Source organism: Crocuta crocuta, unplaced genomic scaffold (assembly GCF_008692635.1).
Source record: "Crocuta crocuta isolate KB4526 unplaced genomic scaffold, BGI_CrCroc_1.0 scaffold55, whole genome shotgun sequence".
Lineage (NCBI taxonomy): Eukaryota > Metazoa > Chordata > Mammalia > Carnivora > Hyaenidae > Crocuta > Crocuta crocuta.
Genome location: NW_027530512.1, coordinates 1,255,199 through 1,278,533, shown reverse-complemented (window position 1 = coordinate 1,278,533; position 23,335 = coordinate 1,255,199). Strand labels below are relative to the sequence as shown.

Here is a 23,335-nt window from a genome sequence, read left to right as displayed (position 1 = left end):
TTAACCGACTAAGCCACCCAGGCGCCCCCATTACATTCTTTCTTAATTAACTTAAAAAGATACGTTTGTGTATTGCTGGTGGCGTATTAAGTTATCCATCTTATAAAGGCAACTGATGAATAGGTAAAATGGACATCTCTCTGGACCAATGAACTCAGATCCCTAAAATGCAGGAAAACGTCCACACGAAAGGACTATTTAGAGAGGCATTACCTAGGATAGACAAAAACTGGAAACTGTGGAGATGTCCAAAGCGGGGAGAATTAAGTGAGGAGAGGAGACAGCATCTCACTGAGGACAGAAGCAGCTGGTGAAGGTGGCATGCCGGCCCAGCCCCGACTGGTAAATCATTTCCTTCCCAGGGCAGGGGGGCAGGCATCCCTGTTCTGTGGCAAAGAGCCTGAGGCCAGAGGCACCTTGTTGAGATGTGGAGCTAATCCAAATATGCTCCCAGAGGACCGCCTTGGCCTCCACCACCTTCCTTCTGAAAAGGTAGATGGGCCAACCTCTCATTTTCCTGACAAAACAGCAGCTTCGGGCCTCCCGTGCCCGGTGCCTAAAGCCAACAGTCCTCTCCTCTGTGCAGGCCTCAGAAAACCTCTAGCAAATGCAGGGCCCAGGAGCCCAGCCCTGGACACACACCGGCCAGCGAGGGTTTCCGGCGACTACAAGGAGTGAGGCCCCACCTCAGCTGAACCCCTCGAAGCAGAAGGACGGGATTTCATTATTCAGCTTCTGGCAGAAATGCCTTCACACAAGTGTGATTTAACACCATGCCTCTGGCTCCACTGGGGTTGCTTTGAGAACCAACGTGCAGGGGGCGCCGGGCTGGCTCAGTCAGCGGAGCTTGCGACTCTCGATCTCGGGGTCGTAAGTTTGAGCCTCATGCTGGGTGTAGAGATTACTTAAAAATAAAAATCTTTTACTTATTTATTGTTTAGTGTTTATTCATTTTTGAGAGAGAGAGAGCAGGGGAGGGACAGAGAGAGAGAGAGAATCGGAAGCAGGCTCCAAGCTCTAAGCTGTCGGCACAGAGCCCAATGCAGGGCTAGAACCCACGAAAGGTGAGATGATCTGAGCCGAAGTTGGATGCTTAACTCACGGAGCCACCCAGGCGCCCCTAAAAATAAAAAATCTCAAAAAAAAAAAAAAAAAGAACCAATCTGCAAGAAAAGTCTCTTGTTCCGTGAAACCACACCGACAACAGCACCCACCACACCACTGTACAATGGAAAAGCCCCTGGTGCTCAGTAATTACTAAAAGTGTCTCTTTCCCATGAGCTGATATACTTCCTTTTATTAGGAAATAAATGCATGGTAATTCCAATTTCCCCTTTTGTTCTGGCTACCAGGAAGCTTGGAACGAGGGTCAGGGCAAACCAAGAAAAACTAACCTCCTTTAACACTGTCACCTCATCCTCACCTTGACGCAGCTCAGATCTTCCAACTCTAAAACTCAGTTACACACGAGCCTTTTGAGGAGCTCTCCTCAAATGCTTTTTGGAAAGAGGCAGAAAAGTACAAATAAAAAACCATTCACGAAATAAACTCAATACTTGGATCTCACTTCCGTCAGGGAAGGAACACAAAGGCCGTGTAGCTGTATGTGAAAAAGCAACTCTTTAATAAGAAATGAAAAAACAGAACTAAACTGTACATACGCTATGGTTACCGCTATCAAAAAGAATGCATGTGTGAGGACAAAAACAGACATAGGTTTCTGGAACCATAAATCATTGTGTTTAGGTGAAAGGGTTAAAATGGTCATGGTTTATGAGAGACTCTTGAATGCTGACNAGTCATGTTTTTTTTTTTTTCCCCTCTGAAGGTGCTTCTCTTCTCGAATGGCAGCAGAGGCCCACGTGGGTGAATCCAGTACGCAAGCCGAGGCCAGAGTCACCTGGCCTTTCCCGGGTCATCCCCAGGGCTGCCACACTGGGGGGTGGAGACGGGCTGCAAGCCCACATCCGCCTCCTTAGGGACTGGAACCCAGCAGGTGGTGGTCTGGACTTCTTAGGGTCATAGGGTCTTGAAGAAGATGGCCGGTGCCCCGAAATCACAGCAGTTTGAGATTCCTGTCCTCACCATCTGTCAGCAGGCATGTTCTGAACGCACCCTCCTGAGAACAACAAACTAAACGCCTGGACACGTGGCTGTGGGGAGGGGCAGGAGCCACATGCCATGACCACTGACCTCTAACTGCCTGGACTTGACTGGCAAACCAGCGACCCCTCAGCCTTCCCACGTCAGATCAAATGCCACTCCCTCCAGGAAGCTTTCCTCCTCCACCTCCAGAGAGGGCTTTCACACCTGACTGATGGGCATTCACAAACAGCCTGCACGTCTCCTTGGAAACCCTTGGCACACCTGAAGTCACATCCTGGGTGGCCGTCCAGCCCAGGGGACTGCGGGCCCAAGGCCACTACAGTTGCAGATGGTACCCGGGCCACATGAGCCTCCTCCCTGCTGAGGACCAAGGTTTGGGCGAGTAGACTAGAAGCTTCCTCCATTGGACTCAGGACCCCCAGGGCTGCCAGAATGGCTGGCGGCTGCGTCTGCTGCATCCAGCTCTTCTCCAGTGATGGCAGCCCACGTCAGGCAGGGAGGCATCGGGCATCTGAGGGACAGCCTAGCCCCGGAGAGCAAGCAGGTCTTCAAGGCTGACTCATCACCCTGCAGGTGGAGTGAGCTCACTCCCTTCCAGGGCATCCTCAAACTAGAAACCCACAGCAGGGATGGTTCCCATGGCAACCGGCCAGCACCTCCTCCACAGCCGCCCTCCCTGGAGCGCCATCCGCCCGTGCCACGGGTCACCTAACCCGCCCTCCTCAGCCTGAACCCTGAGAACACAGAGTGGGGGCCTGGGGGCCAGCCAGGGCAGAGCCCTCCCCCCTCCCCGCTCTCATCAGCTTCAACAAGTCTACCTAACATACTCGAGACCAGGTACCTCATGACCCCACCGTTCAGTCCTTCTTTGGAGAAGTCTGATGATTAGAAATTCTGAGCTAGACTCCATCTCCCACACAACTCCCACCAGCACTACTTGGCCGCCTTGGGCCTCCCAACGTGGTTCGGAGCCTTCTCTGCACAGCCAGGCTCCTTCGACTACTCCTGACTTGGCTCCCACTGTCCCCACTGGACCCCAATCCTCTCAATGCAGTGTCCAGTTCAGACAGCCGAGCGCTGAGCAGGGCTCAGGACGAGCCCAGAGCCCGCTGGGGCCCTGAAGATGACTCACCGGGTCCGCTGTCACCCACCCCCAGGCCTCTTTCTCTCCAGCTGCTCCCAGCCCACTCCTTCTCACTCATCCCCTGCCCTGCCCTGCCCAGAGCTTCATACTCACTGTTCATGCCTTTGGTCATACTCTGTGCCTGGCCCACCTCCCCCGCCTTCGCCACCACCCTCCTGGCCTGACTCACCCAGACATACTCTAGATTTGATTTTTAGCTCACTTTATCACCTCCTCCAGGAAGTCTTCCCTATCTCCTCCAAGGTGGGATGGGGCCTTCCTTGGGCTCCCTTCACTATACTGCCTGTGATATCTTTGTGACAAGGCAAGGTGGGTTTATAGGCCTGTCACCCACTGGCCTCTCAAGCACCTTGCCCTGACCTGGAAAGAACAAGTGCTTAATATTTATTAAATCTGGGTGGTGAGCACATAGGTCTTTGTTGCAGTATTCTCTATACTTTTTCTTATATTTCAAATGTCATTTAAAAAAATAAAATGATCTGCCCTCATGTGAATTGAGAGGAAAGACCCCTGTTAGCGGCAGTGCCTTTGGCCACAGGTTTATGTCTGACAGCCTCAACTATCTGGCTGAACTCATCCTTCGGAAACTCACCTCCCACCCTGGGGCTGGAGGAATGCCACGTGGCCAGTTACCAAGCAGTCCGTTCAAACCTTCTGGAGCATCTGCGTGGGGCTCAGCACAGTGGTGACCCCGAGGATGAGTGTGCATTAGTACTGTAGTATCATCTCACCTCCGCTGTCCTTCTCATTCGTGAGAACACAGCCCACGCCAGCACGCGAACCTCACTGTACACTAGCCCACATGGCCAAACGGGACGGGGAGGTTTCGCTGCTAAGCGGTGAAGCTGCGTAATGGGTATGTCGGGATTCATTACACTATCCTCTACTCCTGCACTTGAATTCTCCATAACAATTAGATTTTTCTTTCTGAACTTACTCACACAACTAATATACCCAAAGTGCCTTCCACATTGCAGGCATCGTGGATAAAGAGAGAAATAAGAAACAACCCTTCCCCATCCCTGCCATGAATTGAAAACTTTTATTAAAGTCTAAATTACTGGGGCACCTGGGTGGCTCAATCGGTTAAGCATCTGACTTCGGACTGGGTCAGGATCTCCTAGTTTGTGAGTTCCAGCCCCACATCGGGCTCTCTGTGCTCAGTGTGGAGTCTGCTTGGGATCCTGTCTCCCTCTCTCTCTCTCTGCCCCTCCCCTACCTGCCTGTGCTCCCTTTCTTTCTGTCTCTCAAAAGTTAAAAAAACTTTTTTTTAATTCTAAATTACTTGCTATCTTATCCCTCCTTGAAAATTAACACCTGATGGGACTTGTGAGAAGACAACACTGACCTCCCCAAGGGAAGAAGAGTTAATGAGCGGCTTTGGGCGCTGCGTCTCCCTAGCCCTGGCTCCTCCACCTACAGGGTCTCCCCCCTGTACTGGGGCAGCCCCCCATTCAGAAAGTGGCCACAGAGCTGCTGCCCATCTCACAAGCCCACAGGAAGCCTGCAAAAGACAGCCTTCCCCTCAAAGGGCAGGATCCAAACACCCTTCATTCTATCATTACAACTTTTCCTGAAGCCCTCCCAGTATCAGGTGCTGGACCAACTTTGGAGCTACAAATAAAGGCCACGCGGACATCCCTGACTTAAGGGAATCGTGGTTTTACTAACTGGAAATCCCTGGATTCAGGTCCTAGCTCTGCCACTTACTAGCCACAGGACGTTGGGTAAATTATGAAACCTCTCTGGGCCTCAGTTTTCCCATCTGTAAAATGGGGATATAGTGCCTGCCTCACAGGGTTGTTGTGAGGATTTTATGGGTCAGTGCCTGGGAAGTCCTTATCCCAGTGCTGAGATGCAAAACGCTAAGTACGGTGCCAGGCATGTAGCATTAGAAGCATTACTTCATGTGACTCCTGTGTTAGTATTATTCACCAGGCCCCCACAGCCTATTAGCAGGTGGAGGGGACAGTGGAGCTTGAAATGCAAAGAAGAAATCACAGAGGCAAGGCCAGATTCAAGAGACAGGCACAGATTGGCTCCGGTTGTATTTGCCCCATTATGTTCGCCTGCCTGAGCTTTTCCCGGCGAAGCCACCACCACAGCCTAATGGGTGAGCGGTGCCCGAGAGCCTGTAAATGCTTTCCATCTGGCCTCTTCTCTCAGAGGAAGCCAGCGATGCCCCTTCTTCACGCCCAGCCTGCCCATACCTAGGGTGCCATAGCCAGGCTGAGTGGTATTTCCCTGTTCAGGGCTTTTGTCTCTTTAAGCCAGCTGTCAATTTCTGCTCACCCCCGGGTGTTAGGTGAGAGGAGCACGTTAGCCCCCACAGCCCTGGGTGCGAATCTCCGTCTGCAGTATGCCAGCCTCGGCGTATTATTTGAGCCCCTCGCCTGTAAACAGAGCTAATGCCTCCTACCTTGTTCTGAGGATGAAATAATAGTGTGATGTGAAACAACAGCTGGCACAGGGCCCACAACCACTGTGACTGTGTCAGGGGGTGGAGCCCGGAACAGCCCCCCAGACAAAGAACCAGCCCAACCCTGTCACGGGCGAGAAGTTGCCATACTCGGGGGCTGCCAGCAAAGGCATGGCCAGCACCCCTGTGCTCCAAGGAGGGCGAGCAAATGTGCCCCTCCCCAGCACAGCCTCATTCCCAAGACCCTCCTTGGGGGTGCCCAGTGCCTGGGGTGTCACGCAAAACAAGAGGGAAAGAGAAAAGACATGGGGAAGAAAGGAGGAGGCCAAAGAGAAGCCCCCACCTAGCCCTGAGCTGCCCCCACCTCCACTTCGAGGCAAGGCACCGGGGGCTGTGATGGCAGGGACCAGAACTCCAGCAGCACTTACAGCAGAGCACGCCCACCACCCTGGAACGCAGCCCCCCCGCCCCCCACGCCTTATAGGTGAGGGGCAGGTGCGGCTTGTCCAGCATCACACAGCAGCCACAGGCACAGCTCTAAGGAACTTCCGGGTTCCGCAGGGAAGTGCAGGAATGTGTGTGTCAGAAGAGAGGTATTTGGGGCCCAAGGAGGGTGGAGACTCAGTTCAATCTCTAGTGAGGGGCTTCCAGTCTCCAGCCAGGGCGGGCAGCTGGTGCTCGCCGCTGAGCAGGAGGAACCTGGCAGGGAGGAGGTGGCCAGGCCAGTGGCGAGGACGGTGGGCTCTGGCCGGGCAGCCCTGAGTTCGAAGACTGGAACGGCACTCAAGTGCTGCGTGGCTTGGGGCAAGTTGTTTAATCTCGCCAAAGCTCAATTTCTTCTGCAAAGTGGGGATGAAAATGAAATAGTACTTATACTCAACAGTGCGGTTATGATGATTGATATAATGCACATTACGGACTTAGCAGTGGGCTGGGCATATAGCGTTAGCTGTTAATGTGAAGACCAGGTCTGCTAGTACCACCAGCACCACCTGCACCTGTCCCTTTGGCTCATTTCTCGCTCCCTCCCTCAACTGTAATCTCAGGAGCCAGTCCCAGGAACATCTGGGTACAAGGGTGGCCATACAAAGGACCCACCTGTCAATCACCACCTCCAACCTGGCAGAGCGCAGCTGCCGTCATATGTGAAACTCACCTGAACTCGACCACCCACACACTACCCAGAACCCGGCAGCTCCAGCCAGCTGCCATCGGAACACAGAGGCTCACGCTGCCTGTCCGTCAGCAGGTGTTCGGAGCCCACCCACAAGTATGACCTCAGAAGACGGTTTATGTGTGCCTGGAATAAACAGTCCTTACCAAAACCAGCCCCACAAGGAGTGAACTCATGGCAGAACCCCCTTGGACAAGGTCAGATCACCATTATGGACCTCAGTGTCTTCATCTAAGTGGGGAAGACCAGGTGACAGCAGAGTTCCCTTCAGGCTCTGGCATTCTATGACTTGACTTCTTCAAACTGCTCCAAAGCAGGGGCGCCTGGGTGGCTCAGTCGGTTAAGTGTCTGACTTCAGCTCAGGTCATGATCTCACAGTTCATGGGTTCGAGCCCCACGTCATGCTCTGTGCTGACAGCTAGCTCAGAGCCTGGAGCCTGCTTTGAATTTTGTGTCTCCCTCTTCTCTGACCCTCCCTTGCTCACGCTGTCTCTCCCTCTCCCCCCCTCTCAGAAATAAGTAAAACATTTTATAAAATTAAAAAAAAAACCAAAAAAACACTCCAAAGCAAAGAAGGGCTAGAGCGGGGTTCTGGGAGTAAACAAAGTAGAAGACAAGGCTGCCTATTGACACCCGTCTCTTGGGCAGATTCCAGGCTGAAATCCCTGCTGCCTGGCTCAGCTCGACCTCTCCTACCTCGTGCGGATCCTCTGACACAGCTAAACCTACACCAAAGAACAAGGCTGAGCAGCCCACCTTGCAGTGCGCAAAGATGCTCTCCCCGCCCCCAGACCACACCTGGAGCACCCAGCCTAGAAGGCAGAGCTAACAGACCCTTCACCAACCCCAAATAAGGCTCCCTGCCCTCCACTGGCACCTGGCTTCCCACATGGCCACACCCCAAGCAGGCATTTCCAGAATAAGAGAGTGCAGCCAGAGCCCAAGCCACAGGGAACCACTGGATCCCGCAGGGAAGCTCAGTCACCTGGCCCCACCCACGCCCTCCCTAGAGGGCAGGAACAAATTCCTGAAAGCTGAGGACACAGAGGACTCCTAAAGATAAGAGTCTGTGTACTGGCAGAATAGTTAGTTTCAGGGCCCGGCCGGGAAGCCCAGGAATCGACCTCAAGATCACCTCTAGAAGCACCTGGCTCTACTGAGCAACCCCCCCGCCCCCATCGAGGGGACAGAAAAACAGAGTGCTGGCATTGACCCAGACCTTAGAGATCATCTCCATGCGGCATCTCCAACACAGCACCCCCTCCCCATCCTGGACCCCAGTCCTCTCCTCTTATAGGTAAGGATCAGGTGCGGCTTGTCCAGCATCACACAGCAGCCATACGCAGCTCTAAAAACAGACCTGGGTCTCCTGTGGCCCTGGTACGTGACACACAACTGCTCTCCTTGTTCCGAGGGGGACAGAACAGGGTCCTCCCAGCCAGCTCTCTGGACGGATGGTTCAAAGCGGACAGTTTTTCCATACCTAGTCCTCTCGTAAGTGCCACCTGCCAGGGTCCCAACAGGAGGCAGGTGGACTAAGGTCCTGCTGGACCCCATGTGCTGGGAAGCTGGAGGGTCTGCAGGTTCTGTCTGGTTCCATGCGCGTCCCCCTCCATCCCCCTGGCGGGGCTGCTGCGGCTAGACAGCAGGCTGCTGACGTCCACCGCTGGAGAGAGAACCTTCAGTGCTGGCACTGCAAGGCTGTACTTCCTCTGAGGCCCCCTAACCCACATAAGAGGACCAGAAACTCCCTAAGATTTTCTGAAGGAGGGGCCCTAGCCAAATCCAACAGGGGCAGGGAGCAGAGGGACGTGTCGGCACGGCCAGTACCTTGGGAGAGGAATGCGAAGCGGGCTGCCAGCCAAAAGAAGAAAACACAACAGCTGGAGCTGGGGCGGAGGGGGCACACTGGCTCCCAGCCACCCTGCTGCCATCAGACGCCCTGGGAGGGGGTGTCGAGCAGCGTGGCAGGGCTGAGGTCATTGAGCTTGGACCCCATCTCAAGCATAAGGCCGGCTTCCCTGACCTCCGGCCTCCTCTGGCCTCTAGGGCACACCTCTGGGGCTGGGGAGCCGGCCGGGGCTCTGCTCTGGGATTCAGCTCCATCACTGAAGCGGCCCCTGGTGACTTGGACTGTTGCCACCCAACACCTCAACATCCGCCAGACATTTCCCGCTGGACGGTGGCTGCCACACCCCCTCCAAAGGCACCCACGGTCACCGTTCAGCAGATCTAATATTTGGTGAGCACCTACTGTGTGCCAGGCACAGCACGGGGCCCCGGAGAAGTCACCCTGCACAGGGTACGGGAGCACATTTCCCACCACAGGCCCGGGCCCCCCAAACAGAGAAAGAACGTGGCTTTCTCTTCTTTAGGGGGGAAGGGGAGGAGGCCCTAGGTAGTAAATACCAGCAAAGTCACCATCTACGCGAAGACCTCTACGACAGATTGCAAAAGTAGCCCCAATGCTTCCCCCCGCCCGCGCCTATCTCCTCTACAAGTAGCTTTGCAGCGCCCTCTCACTTGTTAAAATTCTCAGGCCCCACCCCAGACCTATACAAACCCTGAAGATGGGGTCCAGCATCTGTATTTTAACTAGACTTCTGGGTGATTCTGATGCACAGTCAAGTTTCAGAACCACCCTTCTAGGCTTCAAGGCTCTGAGATGAGGTGGCCAGAATGTGTCTAGATCCCAGTGGCACAGCCTTCCAGGAGCCCTCTACTGGGGGGGCTCCCACGAGATACCCAGACCCACCTCCAATCATCCGAGGAGCCCCAAGTCATTCATAAATCAGTGATATCCCCTGAGAAAGCTCCAAACGTCTTCAGAGCCAAGAGTTTCACAACAGCGCCCGAGGCGACTGTGATGGAGACTGCCAAGAGGCTGCCAACTCGCCTGTCCTTGACCAGCTCCCTCCTGCCCATCCTCTACCCAGGCGTGAAGCGAGTCAGGCAAGGGCTGAGTGGCCAAGAGCCAGCAGAGAAGGAAGAAAAGGCCAGAGCCGGGAAACCGGGCATAGGCAGGGAGACATAACTGGAATCCCACTGGCCGCCCCCGGGGCCCAGCCAAGAAGGGCTCAGCTGTGACCCCCCACCTCTGCCTCTTCCAAAACTCTACGTGCAGAGAACGACTAACTTCCAAATGTTGCAAGATGCCACTGTGACACATAAAATGCAAACTCATTTAGAAGCATTCCCAAATTCACAGTAGCGCTCTGTCATTACATATTTGCTTCATCAAGAAGCAATAAAAGCCCAACTGCTATCCTGGGAGGAGAAAACCTGGCAAAGCAGGGAGTCCCTATGAAACTGACTCTTGGAGCCCCAGGAAAAGAGGGCAGCAGGCAAGGGTGTGGGTGCCCCCAGGAAATGGGAGCCAGGTGCCAAAAACCCCCGTGGGAGCTGAGAAAAGAAGAAACCGAGGCTGGCTGCTCTTGCCCTCCCTCCTCAAATACCAGGGAGGCTCTGAGCCCCGAGGGGACGCACAGCGGCAGGTGTAACACAGAGAGCCACCTGCAGCCTCTGGTCCCACCTGCCATCTGTAAGCCACTGTGCAACATGGACAAGTCCCTCAAGTCCCCCAGCCCCTCCAGGCCTCAGCCGTGAAACAGGGCGGAGCCAGGCCGACCTCGACAGCTCCAGGCCACAGGAACAGTGTGAGCAGAAAGGACGGCATTCAAGAGTGCGGTGCTATGTTGGGTGTGACACCATTTATGTAGCTTTTTAAAAAATGTTTATTTATTTTTGAGAGAAAGAACGAAAGAGAGAGAGAGAGAGACAACAAACAAGGAGGGGAGGGGCAGAGAGAGAAGGACACACAGAATCCAGAGCAGGCTCCAGGCTCCACACTGTCAGCACAGAGCCCAACACGGGGCTCGAACCCACGAACCTGAGCCACGGTTGCATGCTTAACCAACTGAGCCACCCAGGCGCCCCCATTCATGTAGTTTTAAACAGGCGCAAAGAAAGATAGAGACAACTACACAGGCAGGAACTGTATAAACCAACGCTGAGGAAAGAAAACACCCAGCAAGAGCAGCGGTTAATTCCAGCGAGGAAGGGAACAGCACTGGGGAGAGGAACACCAGAACCCCACCTCTGCCTACAAGGCCTTTGTGAGCTGGCCCTCAAAGCAGAAAACCGAGAAATAACAGCTGTAACCACCTGAGCCTTTGCAAGCCTTTTTAAACGTCCTTACCTCCAGCTAAGTCATCGCACGAGGTGCTGCAAAGACTAAAGGAATTAATATCTGGGAAACCCTCAGAGCGTGCCTGGTCCACAGCACAGTACGGGGCTGGCACGTGCAGGGGGCAGGCCGGGGGGGGAGGGGGGTGACACTCAGCTCCGCATTCCCTGGGTCTAGGCCTAAGCTTGGTCTTTCTGAACCAGCAGCTTCCATGAAAAGGGACTCAGGGACAGGTCCCCGAGCCTGGCCCCTCTGCGCCCGCTGTGGCCTTAATGCTTGTGCCAAGCAGTCCTAGTACAGGAGGAGCTCCAGACAAGCCCACTGAACTGAGACCCCCGTGCAGCACTCCGTAATTTTTTTAAAGTTAATTATGTAGAAGGAACCTCTAAACTAACTACAGCTTAACTTAAACAAACAAATAACAACTCAAAAAAAAAGTGGCTCTCACTGAAATGAAAGTTTGGGGCAACATCTAAATTAAAAAGAGGCCTCCGGGCTTCACGCACGCAAAGATCCCTCCCCACAGTCCCAGCCAGGAGCCAGGATAAAGGGCAGGAAACCAGGGGTCTGGCTCCACTTCCCCTGCTCCGGGAACGCAGGATTCACGAGCCGCCCCCTCCATCTCCCGGCTCCCAGAGCCAAGTCTGGAAAAGCACTTTGGGTTCCTGGAAAGAAAGGCCTTTCCGAAATATCGGGAACTCAACTGGAAAGTGCCGTTAAACATTATCTGGAGGATGTCTGCGGAGTTTGAAAGGGAGCCACTCCTCGGCCAAAGTCAAATCGGTGGCCAAAATCAACAGGGGGGCTTCTCAGAGCCAGAGAGACACACACGTGTGCCTGCACTCACATGGACACTCAAGGCCGTGCTCACAGAGCCGGACAGACATGGCCTTCAGGACCCCAGAACCTCCGTAAAAGTTGCCGCCCCCTGCAGGCTCCGCTCTGGTTGGCAGCGGGGGCCCTATTTTCTGGTGTCGGCCCTTAGAAGAAGTGAAAGCCCCACTTCCGTCCACCCCTGAGTCACAGGCCATTCCCACACTGGACATAAGGAGAAAAGGGAGTGTCTGTAGCAGGCCCCCACCCACCCGAGTACAAGGCTTGCTGCCTGTCCTCCAAGATGGAAAGCCAAGTTCCACTAGGAGACCTGCCTGAAGCAGGCCACCCACCTCGACGTACCCACCCCTCCTGTCGGTTCACCTACAGAGGATCTGAAAATAGAGCTCAGCACCACTCCGTTCTGTTCCCATCCGTTTATAATCAGCTTTACAGATGGCTTTTAAAAAATAAATCTTTGGGCCCGTGAAAATGCTCTCCTACAAGCCCCGGCCTGGCCTCAAATCACAGGTCTGTGACTGTGCTCGGAACGGCCCCACAGTATCCGCCACCAAGAAACAGGAAAATCAAGGTAGGGAGGAGGCAGCTTGTCAAAAGCTCCCTTCCCCCAAGGATCGCTTTTCTGCCATCAGCCGAATCACCTGGGGCCTCTGATTTGGACCCTGAGCTGAAAGGTTCAATGCCAGGGGCCAAGAAGGGCACTGTCCTACCCCCAGGGTCATCCCCTGGCCGGTCCCAGCGCAGAAAAACCAGATCTGCTTACACCAACCTAAGCCTCACTATCCCGCCCTCCCCAACTTTCTTTTTACCAGCCTCAAGGCTTCAACAAGAAAGGCCAACTTCCCATTCCATGTGCTTTCAAAAGCAAAATAAACACCTCAGCTACCTGGTGACCAAACAAAGGGAAAGATGAACAGGTGAGGGTGAAGGAGCAGAGGAGGGACATGGTTGAATCTTAAAGCAGGGAAGCCAGTCCCCAAAGGCTGGAGTTGGCTCTACAGAGGTCACCAGGGACACCTAGGGCCCTCCAGGTTCTGGGGACCTGAGTGTATTCTGATCAGTTATTCTTTAGCAAAACGGTGTGGAGAAATACAACTAGAATGCTCCCCTACCTCTTCAACTGAGAAAGGCAACTTCAGAAAGGCCCTGCTCACCCGACTCAGACTACACGCCCTCCAGTCAAAGACCTGGATTCAAAACCAGCTCTACCCCATTCGGGTTGCAAGAGAGACCCTGATAAGGTCACTGAGCCTTTCTGAGCTTTACTTGCCCTGTCTACAAAATGAGGAGAGGGCCTCACAAGTTTGCTGATCATGACTGATGGAAGAGAAAACCATGTGTGAAAGCACNTCACTGAGCCTTTCTGAGCTTTACTTGCCCTGTCTACAAAATGAGGAGAGGGCCTCACAAGTTTGCTTATCATGATTGATGAAGAGAAAACCATGTGTGAAAGCAGAAATGTTAAAAAATCATGCATCATGGGGTGCCTGCCTGGCTCAGTGGGTAGAGCACATGACTCCTGATCTTAGGGTCGTGAGTTCGAGCCCCACATTGGGGGTGGAGTTTATTTTTAAAAAATTATGAATCATATAATGACTACTTGATTATATACCACGTTTAGTTGTTCCCTATGATTTCATTTACATAAGCCTTGTCTCTCAAAACATACATGACAGAATAGCAAAAGGTTTGTCTATACTTCTAGTTGAGTCAAGTTCCGAGATCAATGTGCCTGGGTTCGTTCATAACCTGGCTCACTTGCTGGTTGATCTTGGGCAGGACACTTAACCTCACTGAGTCTCAGTTTCCTGTCTGCAGAAAGGGAAATAACAGTACCTTCCTCAAAGGCTTGACGGACTGAGGTAATCCAGACCGTGCAACCCACAAACAGCGTGAACTATTATTATTTGGGGAACCAAGACATTCTTACGAAATACTGGCTGGTTGGTATAAAAGAGTTACCTCTCCTTTCCAGTCTTCCTTCTCTCATCTTCTCGTCCCCTCCTGGGAGGTGGACAGTGTTCACATGATCTCCCAGACCTTGGGCTTGGGAAATGCTTTCAACCAAAATGAAAGGTTCCCTGTAAGGACCAAGGGTACCTTCATTCCCAGGCCCTTCTTGCTCGGCCGCTGTTGAGAATGTTATTTTATATTTCCAAGCTCAGGACTTTCCTCTATCGTGTATGAGCATCCCACATCCCATATACGGCTGCCATGAACGTTAAATGTGGCCACCGACAGAACACATCTACCACACGAGCCATGTGCATCAAGGGCTTCTTTATGTCCCCCACTACCCCCCATCATTGTGAGAGATGACAGGCCTGGAGAGGACCCCATAACCTCTCAATAAAGAGCAGACACCAGCCCAAAAGTAGCCCGCTGCAGCCAAGGACCAAGCAGGCAGTTTCCAGGGTAACAGCATCCTCTGCATCTACTCCTGATTTCCATCCCCGGCTGCTTTTGATTCTCTTCCCGCCTCTGTAGTGGGCTAAGTCACCTCTTCCCACTATTGCTAGGCAACCCTGAGCGCAGTGCAGCTGCCTCCTGGGGGAGGACCCCACTCCCCCTCCCCCTCTCAGGACTAGGGAGAATGCCCCCCCCATGGACCCCGTTAACCCTGGGGAGGGNCCTTGGGGAAGAGAGGAAAGCCACCCCCCCCCCTTCCCCACCCCAGCCTTCTACTTGCCTGGGCTTATCTGCGATCTATTCTTAGGCAGCCTCCAAGCACAGGGTCACATGGAGCTTTTGTGAAAGCTGCCCCCTTGATTATTTACCTCTTCTGCGGCTCTCCCACTCATGCACCATGAACCTGGATCCTCGACCTTAGAGTAAACAGTGAGCAAGAGACAACAGGTAGACAGACACGAATGAGGAAGACGGGCAAGGAGGCAGGAGCACCAGAAACTCCCGTGAGGCTCCTTAGTTTCGGAGGTGGGAGGACAGGCTACTGTCATTCTCTTCTCTGTATTACTTAGCATTTTCTGCGGTTTTTTAAATTCCATTTTTAAATTAAGATAGAATTATACCATAAAAGTCACCCATTTGAGTGGGTTTTAGTATATTTATATACATTTAGATTGTATTTACATATATTTCGTGGATACATATTTAGAGCAAGTCTTAGTTTACTTAGTATCTAGTTTTGAGTGTATTCACAAGGCTGTGCCACCATCACCACTATCTAATTCCAGAATGTGTTCATCCATCGCTGGGTTTTGCTTTTTGTATCTGTTTTCTCTGATCAGTGTTCCTAGAAATGCCCGCATTTGTTTTATAAGCAACAGAGCAAAGTGGTGAGGAGGGAAATGTTGGAGCCACACTGCCCACCTCTCATTGGCTACGTGATCCTGAAGTTTCGCAGCTGCTCCAAGCCAGCTACCTCATCCGTGAAATGTGGATAAAGTGCCCACCTCACAGGACTAGATGTGCTAACACAATACAGGGTTGCTAACACAGTGCCTGATACTTAGCCTGTGGTCGGAAAGGGTGAGCCACTATGGAGATTATGAGAAAAAGAATTTTTTCTTTAAGTACAGCTCTGCTCCCAGCTCTGGCCCCTGGGAAGAACCCAAGCTATTGAGGACTGCCATCAGTTTTGCTTATTTGTCTGGGAGGGCTGAACAGGGCACACAGAGTGGGTAAGCTGGAGTCATGGCCACTGCCTAGGTGGCTCTGGGCATCACTACACCAGACCTGAGGTGCCCACTGTGTTGAGAATCTGCCAGATAATCTCCAGCCAGGACATGGGAGCGGGGGCTGGAAGAGAGCACCTGACCAGCCCTCTCTGTACATGTACCTCCCANCAGCTCTGCTCCCAGCTCTGGCCCCTGGGAAGAACCCAAGCTATTGAGGACTGCCATCAGTTTTGCTTATTTGTCTGGGAGGGCTGAACAGGGCACACAGAGTGGGTAAGCTGGAGTCATGGCCACTGCCTAGGTGGCTCTGGGCATCACTACACCAGACCTGAGGTGCCCACTGTGTTGAGAATCTGCCAGATAATCTCCAGCCAGGACATGGGAGCGGGGGCTGGAAGACAGCACCTGACCAGCCCTCTCTGTACATGTACCTCCCACTGAGAAGGTAGGCTTCTGGGAGCTGGGACTAGAAGCCTGACCTGGGACCCAGTGAGAAAACTTGATGTGTTGACAGGAAGGCGGCTGGCTCATTCAGTGGAGCACACAACTCCTGATCTCAGGGTTGGGAGTTCGAGCCCCATGCTGGGTTTAGAGACTACTTTAAAAAAATAAAATCTATTTAAAAAAAAAAAAAGAGGAAGGTGGGCTTCCAGGGTGACTCTGAGCCCTGGTTTGCTGGGTCTCCCGCCCCCACCGCTCCCAAGGTCCCCTGCGCCTCCCTCAGGGTCAGGTTTGGGCAGGTGGTGCTTAGCAGGACGCTGGTGCCTCAGCAGGGAGACAGAACCCTGGGCTGAATCAGGAGTCCAATCAGGGGCTCAGTCAGTGGAGCATACGACTCTTAATATCAGGGCTGTGAGTTCGAGCCCCACATTGGGTATAGAGATTACTTAAAAATAAAACCCGAAAAAAAAAAAAAAAAAGGGAACCCAATCGGGCTGACCCAGAGCGGCCAGGACTAAGGGACCAGGCTGAGGGGTTTCCTCAGCCCACGGCCTCTCAGCCACGACCTCTTTCGGGGAGCTACAGGCTAAACTGTCTCAACCAGCTGGTGAGCTCCAGGACCTCTCCAGGGTCATTGGTGAGTAACTGAGCCCAGCTCCCCAGGCCCTTGCAGAGCTGTGTGCCCAAGGAGTAAACTCAAAGGGGAGAAAAGTTGGGCTGGTGGGGGAGGTGCCGAGACCACAGCCCCTTGGCTGCACACCCCAAACCAGAGAAAGCTTGGGTGAGTTACACGTGGGGGCGGCCCAGGCAGGGTTAACTGGCTGGGACAGTCCAAACAACCCCTGCACAGGTGTGGGGCTCCCATGCTGTGCAAACAGCCCGGCCTCTCAGAAAGGTGAGAGGTCAGCTCTGGGAGGGACGAAGCTGACCGGGAAAGAAGGACAAGGAGCGAGAACAATGGAGGGGGCGTTCCTCAGCCTGTAGCAGCTTACACACCATTGCTCTCTGGGCTGCCCTTCCAGACTTCTCCCTTCTCCTACTGCCCTACCCTCCTTCACGCACGCACGCACGCACGCACACACACACGCACGCACACAGCCCACATGCCAGGGTAAGGGGAGGCTTCCCAGCAGAACCTTCAAATCCTGCCTGTCCTTCCAGATATAGCTCAAACGCCATCAGCATCGGCAGCAGGACTGGCTCCTGCCCCACAGCGGCCAACACCACATCTCTGGCCATTTTTGGCACTGCCTGGTGTGATTTTCCATCTTTCCGGTTCCCTTTCCACCTAAACCAGGATTTCCACGAACCCAGGTGGATGGAGTATCAGGTCCCCAACAGGGATCCAACCAAGGCTCACCGATTGACTCTATCAAGAGAAATTAGTGAGGTTCTCCCGCTAAGAAGGGACTAGAAGGTGGAGGAGCAGTGACATCGGTTCTTCTGCAGAGACACCCAGGAGCAGATCTCATGTCTCTGGCTCGGGCCGCCCCGCCCTGGTTCCAGACCCACAGGAGGCAGCAGGTCTTGTGTGACAGGTCCTCAAGCCAGGCCGATGGTTTGTGGCCACTGGCTGGGTGCCCAGCCCGGGGCCTTCCTGGAGAAGGAAAGGGGAGACCCAAATCCCGACCACAAACAACAAACTACAGGACACCCATCTGGTTTGACCTCTTCACACTTAAAAAGCCGCCCCATAAGGAAGGGCCCGGGGTCCGGGCCTCCTCCCACCCCACCCCCCACCCCATGAGCACAGCCTTGACAGCCCCGCCTCAAGAACTGGGCTTCCGGAAACAAGTTTCCCCCTTCTCTGCTTGAAAAGGCTGGTGACCAGGGACCTCGCAGGTGCCTGCTAGCCTGTCACTCCTACTAGCCCATCTCCAGTGACCAACAAGCTCCCTGGGATCTCATCATTCCTCCAAACTGGACAATCTGGTTCTCAGGAAGCTCCAGACCTTCCCATATCTGTCCCAGGGCAGAGGCGGCCCCTCCCCCAATCTGTCCTGCTCTCCTTCAGGCCTTGTCCATCATCACCCCCATGAGACACAGGTTTGGGAGAGGAAGCAGCTATGACAGGCCCCAGGGCAGAGCAGGGCTTGGAGGCTACCGGGAGGTGAGGGCAGGGCCTAAAGAATGTCCTCAGCTATTTGACCATAGGGCCCAAAGTACTCCAGTCTGTCTCCTTTATTTTATTTTTTAAAGTTTACTTCTTTATTTTGAAAGAGACAGCGAGCATGAGTAGGGGAGGGACAGAGAGCAGGTGAGAGAGAATCCCAAGCAGGCTCCACGCTGTCAGCACAGAGCCCCAACTCAGGGCTCAAACTCATGAACCGTGAGATGAGCACCTGAGCTGAAACCAAGAGTCGGTCATTTAACGGACTGAGCCACCCAGAGGGCCCCAGGCTGGCTCCTTTAGAAGAAATTCATACTTTGAAATCATTTTGCCTGTACTGTGACCAACTGACAAAGCTTTTGAGCACTTCACACCCATCTGTTCCTCCTGGATACCCTGAATGTAGGTAAAGGGTAAGCAAGGGATTCTACGCCATTCTATAGCAAAGGGACTGAGCAATCAGAAAGGTCAAGTGACACAGAATGCGCCAGAGATGACGTCAAGGTCCGAGGTCAAGGAGAACACAACTCCATACACTCCTTGCCAAGTAGGAGTGGGCTCCTTCTAAGATGGTTTATATACTACATCTTATCTCGGAGAATTTAGGGTGAAGGCTACAGAAACTGGCTCCTCAAAAACAGTTGACATTCATTTATTGAGCACCTGCTGTCAGGTGCTCTATTAAATTCTGTTAAAGTAAACACACATTACTTGGTTTAAACCTCCACTCAACTACATCAGGCAGGAACAATTATCATCCTCATTGCCCCATTGGCATCATCAGGTACAGAGCAGGTAAGTGATCCCCCGAGGATCACATAGGGGGACAGCTCAGAGCCTGGAGCCTGCTTCCAATTCTGCGTCTCCCTCTCTGCCCCTCCCCTGCTTGCTCTCTGTCTCTCTCTCAAAAACAATAAACATTAAAAAAAACTTTTTTTAATTAAAAAAAAAAAACAAGGTAGTATATCTTCCTGTGACCTGGCAGGATGTGGGTACAGACTCCAGACCTGGACCTATTTAGAGCCACCTTCATTTACCTGCCAGGTGAATGCCTCTCTGTTTCAACACCAATAGCTCAACAAATACTGATTAAGTTCCATGTGTTATAAGACAGGACCGGCACCAATGAAAATACACATTAAATTAGAGCCTCCAGGATTTAAGAGAGAAAACAAAATTTAACAGCTGAAAGCTGCCATTTTACAAATCTCGGTCATCCCAGCAGGTGGGGATATTAGCTCCTTTTTATAAATAGGGAATCGGAGGCTGAGAGGTTAAAGTAACTTGCCCAAGGTCACAAACCTGAAGTGTAGAGCCAGGATCCTACCCAAAGTCCATACTCTCTGCAGCTTGCCTGGCATCCAGCGGGCCTCCCGTGAGGGTGCAGATGTGGGAATAAACTGGGGGCTATGATCATCCAGAAAAGACGGGCGTTCACACCTGCTACCTTCAAAAAGGTGGCTTTAGAGCTCAGCCTCAAAGGTCAGGAAGATTGTGAAAGCCAGCAAACTCCCTAATTCACCGCATCTCATGTCTGGAGGCAGGGAGTTGAGCCCACTGAACTCTGCACGAAAGCATTCTCCAAAGAAGGGACAAGCCATGGCCAACCAATGCAGGTTTTTGAGTCATGCCTCCTGCCTGCACAGACTTCTACCTGCATCTGCATCAGGCTAACCATTCACCAAGAAAGCACTTCCTACCACGTCATTTAATCTGATGCCTGTAAGAGCCCTGGGGATCGGCAGGGCAGGGTGGGAATGTGGCCCATTTACAGAGAAGGAAGCACCTGTCTGTACCATTCAATGCTCCCTCCTCGGCCCTTGGACCTGGGCCTGCCAGATGAGGTGCTCAAAAAGTTATGTGCTGAATAGTCTAATAAAAGCTCAGAGAAGGGAAACGACTGGGCCAAAGTCTCTCAAATTGTTGAGACGGCCCCAGGACTAAAAACAGGGGCTTCTGCCTCCCACCCAGGGACCTCTGTATCCTACTGCACGTACTGGGTCCTACTACCCACCCACATACACTCGCTCTGCTGCTTCCATCTGGAATGACAGCCTCCTCTGTCCACTGGTCTGCTCTGCTCCCACTCAGCCCTCACCTCCCACGATCAACAGACAGGCTGTCAAAAACAACTAGTTACATTAGATCAAACCCCCCCACACGTAACACCACTTCCTTATATCCCTACCACCCCGCTGAGAACGAGGTGAAAATGTTCAGATGAGGAACATGAGGCCCGTGCAAGGTGACAGAATTAATGGCAGGAAAAAACAACAACAACAACAACAACAAAAACCCTTGGAGTTTCAAACGGAGGCCCAGAGTTTGTGCCACCCCCTCACCCCATTAACCCACCAAAGCACATGTTGACTCCCCTTGGTCCAGAGATCCTTGCAGGCTTTGAATGCCAAGCCCAACTCCCCTGCCTTCCTCACCACCAAGAGACAAGTGAGGGGAAGTTTCCTGCCCCTCACAGGGCTGCATTCCAGCCCCATCATGCACCATTTGGGCCTCTGGGCTGGTCACTTCCCCCTCCTCAACCTCAGGTATGCCAGGCTCACATCAGCCAGCGCCGGCTCTTAGGACTGCTGAGTCTGCCCTCCAGATAACGAAATTTCCCAGAGGACCCTGTTCCCACCTGGCTGCCCAGAGGCCTGGTGCACACCCCCACCACCCTGTGCAGAGTATCAGGAGTCTATATATGTATACAGATACACAGAGAAATGGAGACTATATAATTTTCCTCCCCAACTATATTTAATATATTCATTCATTCATCTGATACCTGTGTGTGGGTCCGGTGGCCAAGCTGAGGAGACAGGGGTTTCTGTCCCCGAGGAGCTTCACCCCACAGCCCTGTCACTCCTGCCCCCACTAGGCATACAGTAGGTGCTCAGTAAACAGGAATGTCTCTTCTACTCCCGTGGAAGATCCCAAGACATCCACGGCCCTAACCCCTCCCCCTCCTGTCCAATTTAAAATCTAGTCTCATGAAGGCCTCACCCTGAAATGTAAAAAGGGCCCCCCCTGCCTTGGCCTCAGGAGATCTCCAAATTACCACTGGATTCTCAGCTCCATCAAGAGCCCAACTGCCCCAGGAAATAAGCCCCTAGATTGGGGGGCTGTCACAGCCTCTCCCCCAGCTCCCCCTGGGGGGCCCACAGGAAGAGGGGGAGGGGTGTTCAAGCAACTGCCACACTGCAAATAAGTCAGCTGGAAGCCGGAGACCTTCTGCTGTCGCCCTATAGGGTGAGGCCCAGCAGAAGCCTCGGCCTGGGTCTCAGGTCGCGGACTTTGAGGAAGCCCTTTGTGCGTGTGTTTTAAATTACCTCTGCTTGTCTGATGAAGTGAGTAAAAAGGGCGCCGATTCAGGGCTTAGGATTCCTGAGTGAGCTAATACAGGATGCCTTTGGCTGAAAAAAAAAAAACTTCAGGCGGCTCCCTAAACTCCCCCCCTTTTAAGTTTAAAAAAGGGAATGAATGTTACCATTTTTGGACATGAGCGTTCTCCCTCAAGCCCAGCCCTAACCGCACTATCCAAAGGGACGCGCCATCCTGTCCCCCCCATTCCCAGATCTGCGGGGGGGAGGGGTGTAAGGGGGGAGCATGAAATGAGGAGGGACCGGATGGGAGCGGACAGCGGGGGAGGGGGGAGAGGAGGGTGTTCAGGGTACGTGGCCGCCTGGGGCAAGAGCTCACAGCGCGGGCAGGAAGCAGAGGCAGGGTTGGGGCGCCCTCCTCCCCCTCCCCACAAGCGTGGTTTCTGACCTCTTCCTGCCGCCGGCCACTGTGCCCAGGTCCCATTGCCAGCTCTGAGCCCACCCCCCGCGGAGGGTGCGCACCCGGCACACCTCGTCTGGGGCTCCTGGGGAAGGTGGCTAAACAGGGGTTCCCCATTGACTGACCCCAAATATCCCAGTAAACAACCTCTTGCCCTGGAGCCCTTCAACTCGGATCAAGTTGCCCAAATTCGCCCTCTCCCAGGAGTAAGGGGGGTCGGACCGGCAGGACGCAGACGCAAACCCATCTCCGCCCGCAGCTGAGTTAAGCAATAAAACGGTTGGTCTTCCTGACCCCGCCCCCACAGGGCCAGCTGGGGAACCCGCATGTCCCCCCGCCCCAGTTTCCTCAGCCCCAACCCATTCCAGCAGGACCCCCTCCAGGCAGACTCGGAGGCAGCCGCCAACCCCTGCGGCGCCCGCTTTCCCCTCGGCCTGCGGGCTGGGGTTGGGAGGTGCAGAGTCCCGTGCTGCTCGCCTCCTGCAGGTACGAGCCCAGGGCGGCCCGGGAAGCGCGCTGCCACCGCACGCCAGATGGAGAGGCGGCCAAGGGGCGGGGAAGGGAAGGGAAAATCGATCCGGAGCAAGCAGCCACCGCGCCACGGCTCTGCCCCAGCCTCCCAAGCACCGCCCTCCACCCCCTGCCCACGCGGGGACGGTGCGGCTGCAACCCGGTGGCCTGAATCGCGGACCCCAAGGCGACCTGCTCGCCGGCGGCCCCACCTCCCCACGCTTAAGCTCCGGCGTTCGCGGGCTCGGGAAAGGGGTTCTCCTTCCGCCCGCGCCTGTAACCCAACACCCCACCTCGCAGCGGCCGCGCATCCCCCGCCCCCGCTCGTGCAAGCCTGGAACCCGTTCGGAGCCGGGAGCCCCGAGCGCGGCTAGCGGAGCGGGCCGGGCCGGGGTGCTACGGCGTGCTGGGGCGGCTGCTGACCTTTCTCTGCTGCTTCTCCCAGGCCGGGTCCAGGAGCAGGTCTCGATCCCAGTCCTCTTCCGGCTGCATGTAGTCGTTGGTTTGCTGGGAATCATAATGGTCCATGATGGTGCGCGCGTGCTACAAGCTGGATTTCTTCCTCCACCTTCTCTCCGGGCAGCGGTGGCGGCTGCTTGCTGCTGCTCCTGCCCCGGCGTGGGGAGGCAGTCGGGCCGGATTGGGCTGGGCTAGCGGGGCCGGGCTCGCTCCCCTGCGCCCAGTTCCGCCGCGGCGCTGCTCGCGGTGGCTGCTGCTGGCGGCGGTGGCGGCGGCCGGCTGCTGGAGCTCGCGGACTGCCTGCCTGGGACCTAATCTCCACGCACAGTGAGCGAGGCGGACACACTCGCGCTGCGGGAGCCGAGGCGGGCGGGGGCGGGGGGAAGGGGCAGAGCCCTCCCGAGGTTCTCCATTGGCCAGGCCGAGTTGCCCAAACTTCCCCCCATCGCCTTTCATTGGGAATTCCTGGCATCCGTCAGCCGGGCCGCGGCGCATATAGGTGGACTGGGCGGCCCCCTCCCGGCGCGCCCGGCC

The 23,335-nt window shown here is 54.3% G+C and overlaps 1 protein-coding gene across 3 annotated transcripts in view; it reads right to left on the bottom strand.

The window, feature by feature from the left end:
- The window catches only part of ACTN1 (actinin alpha 1), a 97,124-nt gene extending 73,968 nt beyond the window's left edge, over positions 1-23,156 (bottom strand). Inside the window, exon 1 of one of the 3 annotated variants that reach the window (XM_077767113.1) lies at positions 22,766-23,156. In XM_077767113.1, the coding sequence (XP_077623239.1) occupies positions 22,766-22,870 (105 nt within the window). In that variant the 5' untranslated portion in view covers positions 22,871-23,156. The remainder of the gene's footprint in view (positions 1-22,765) is intronic. The other 2 variants (XM_077767110.1, XM_077767111.1) reach the window with 2 other exon arrangements.
- Between the last annotated feature and the right edge of the window lie 179 nt (positions 23,157-23,335).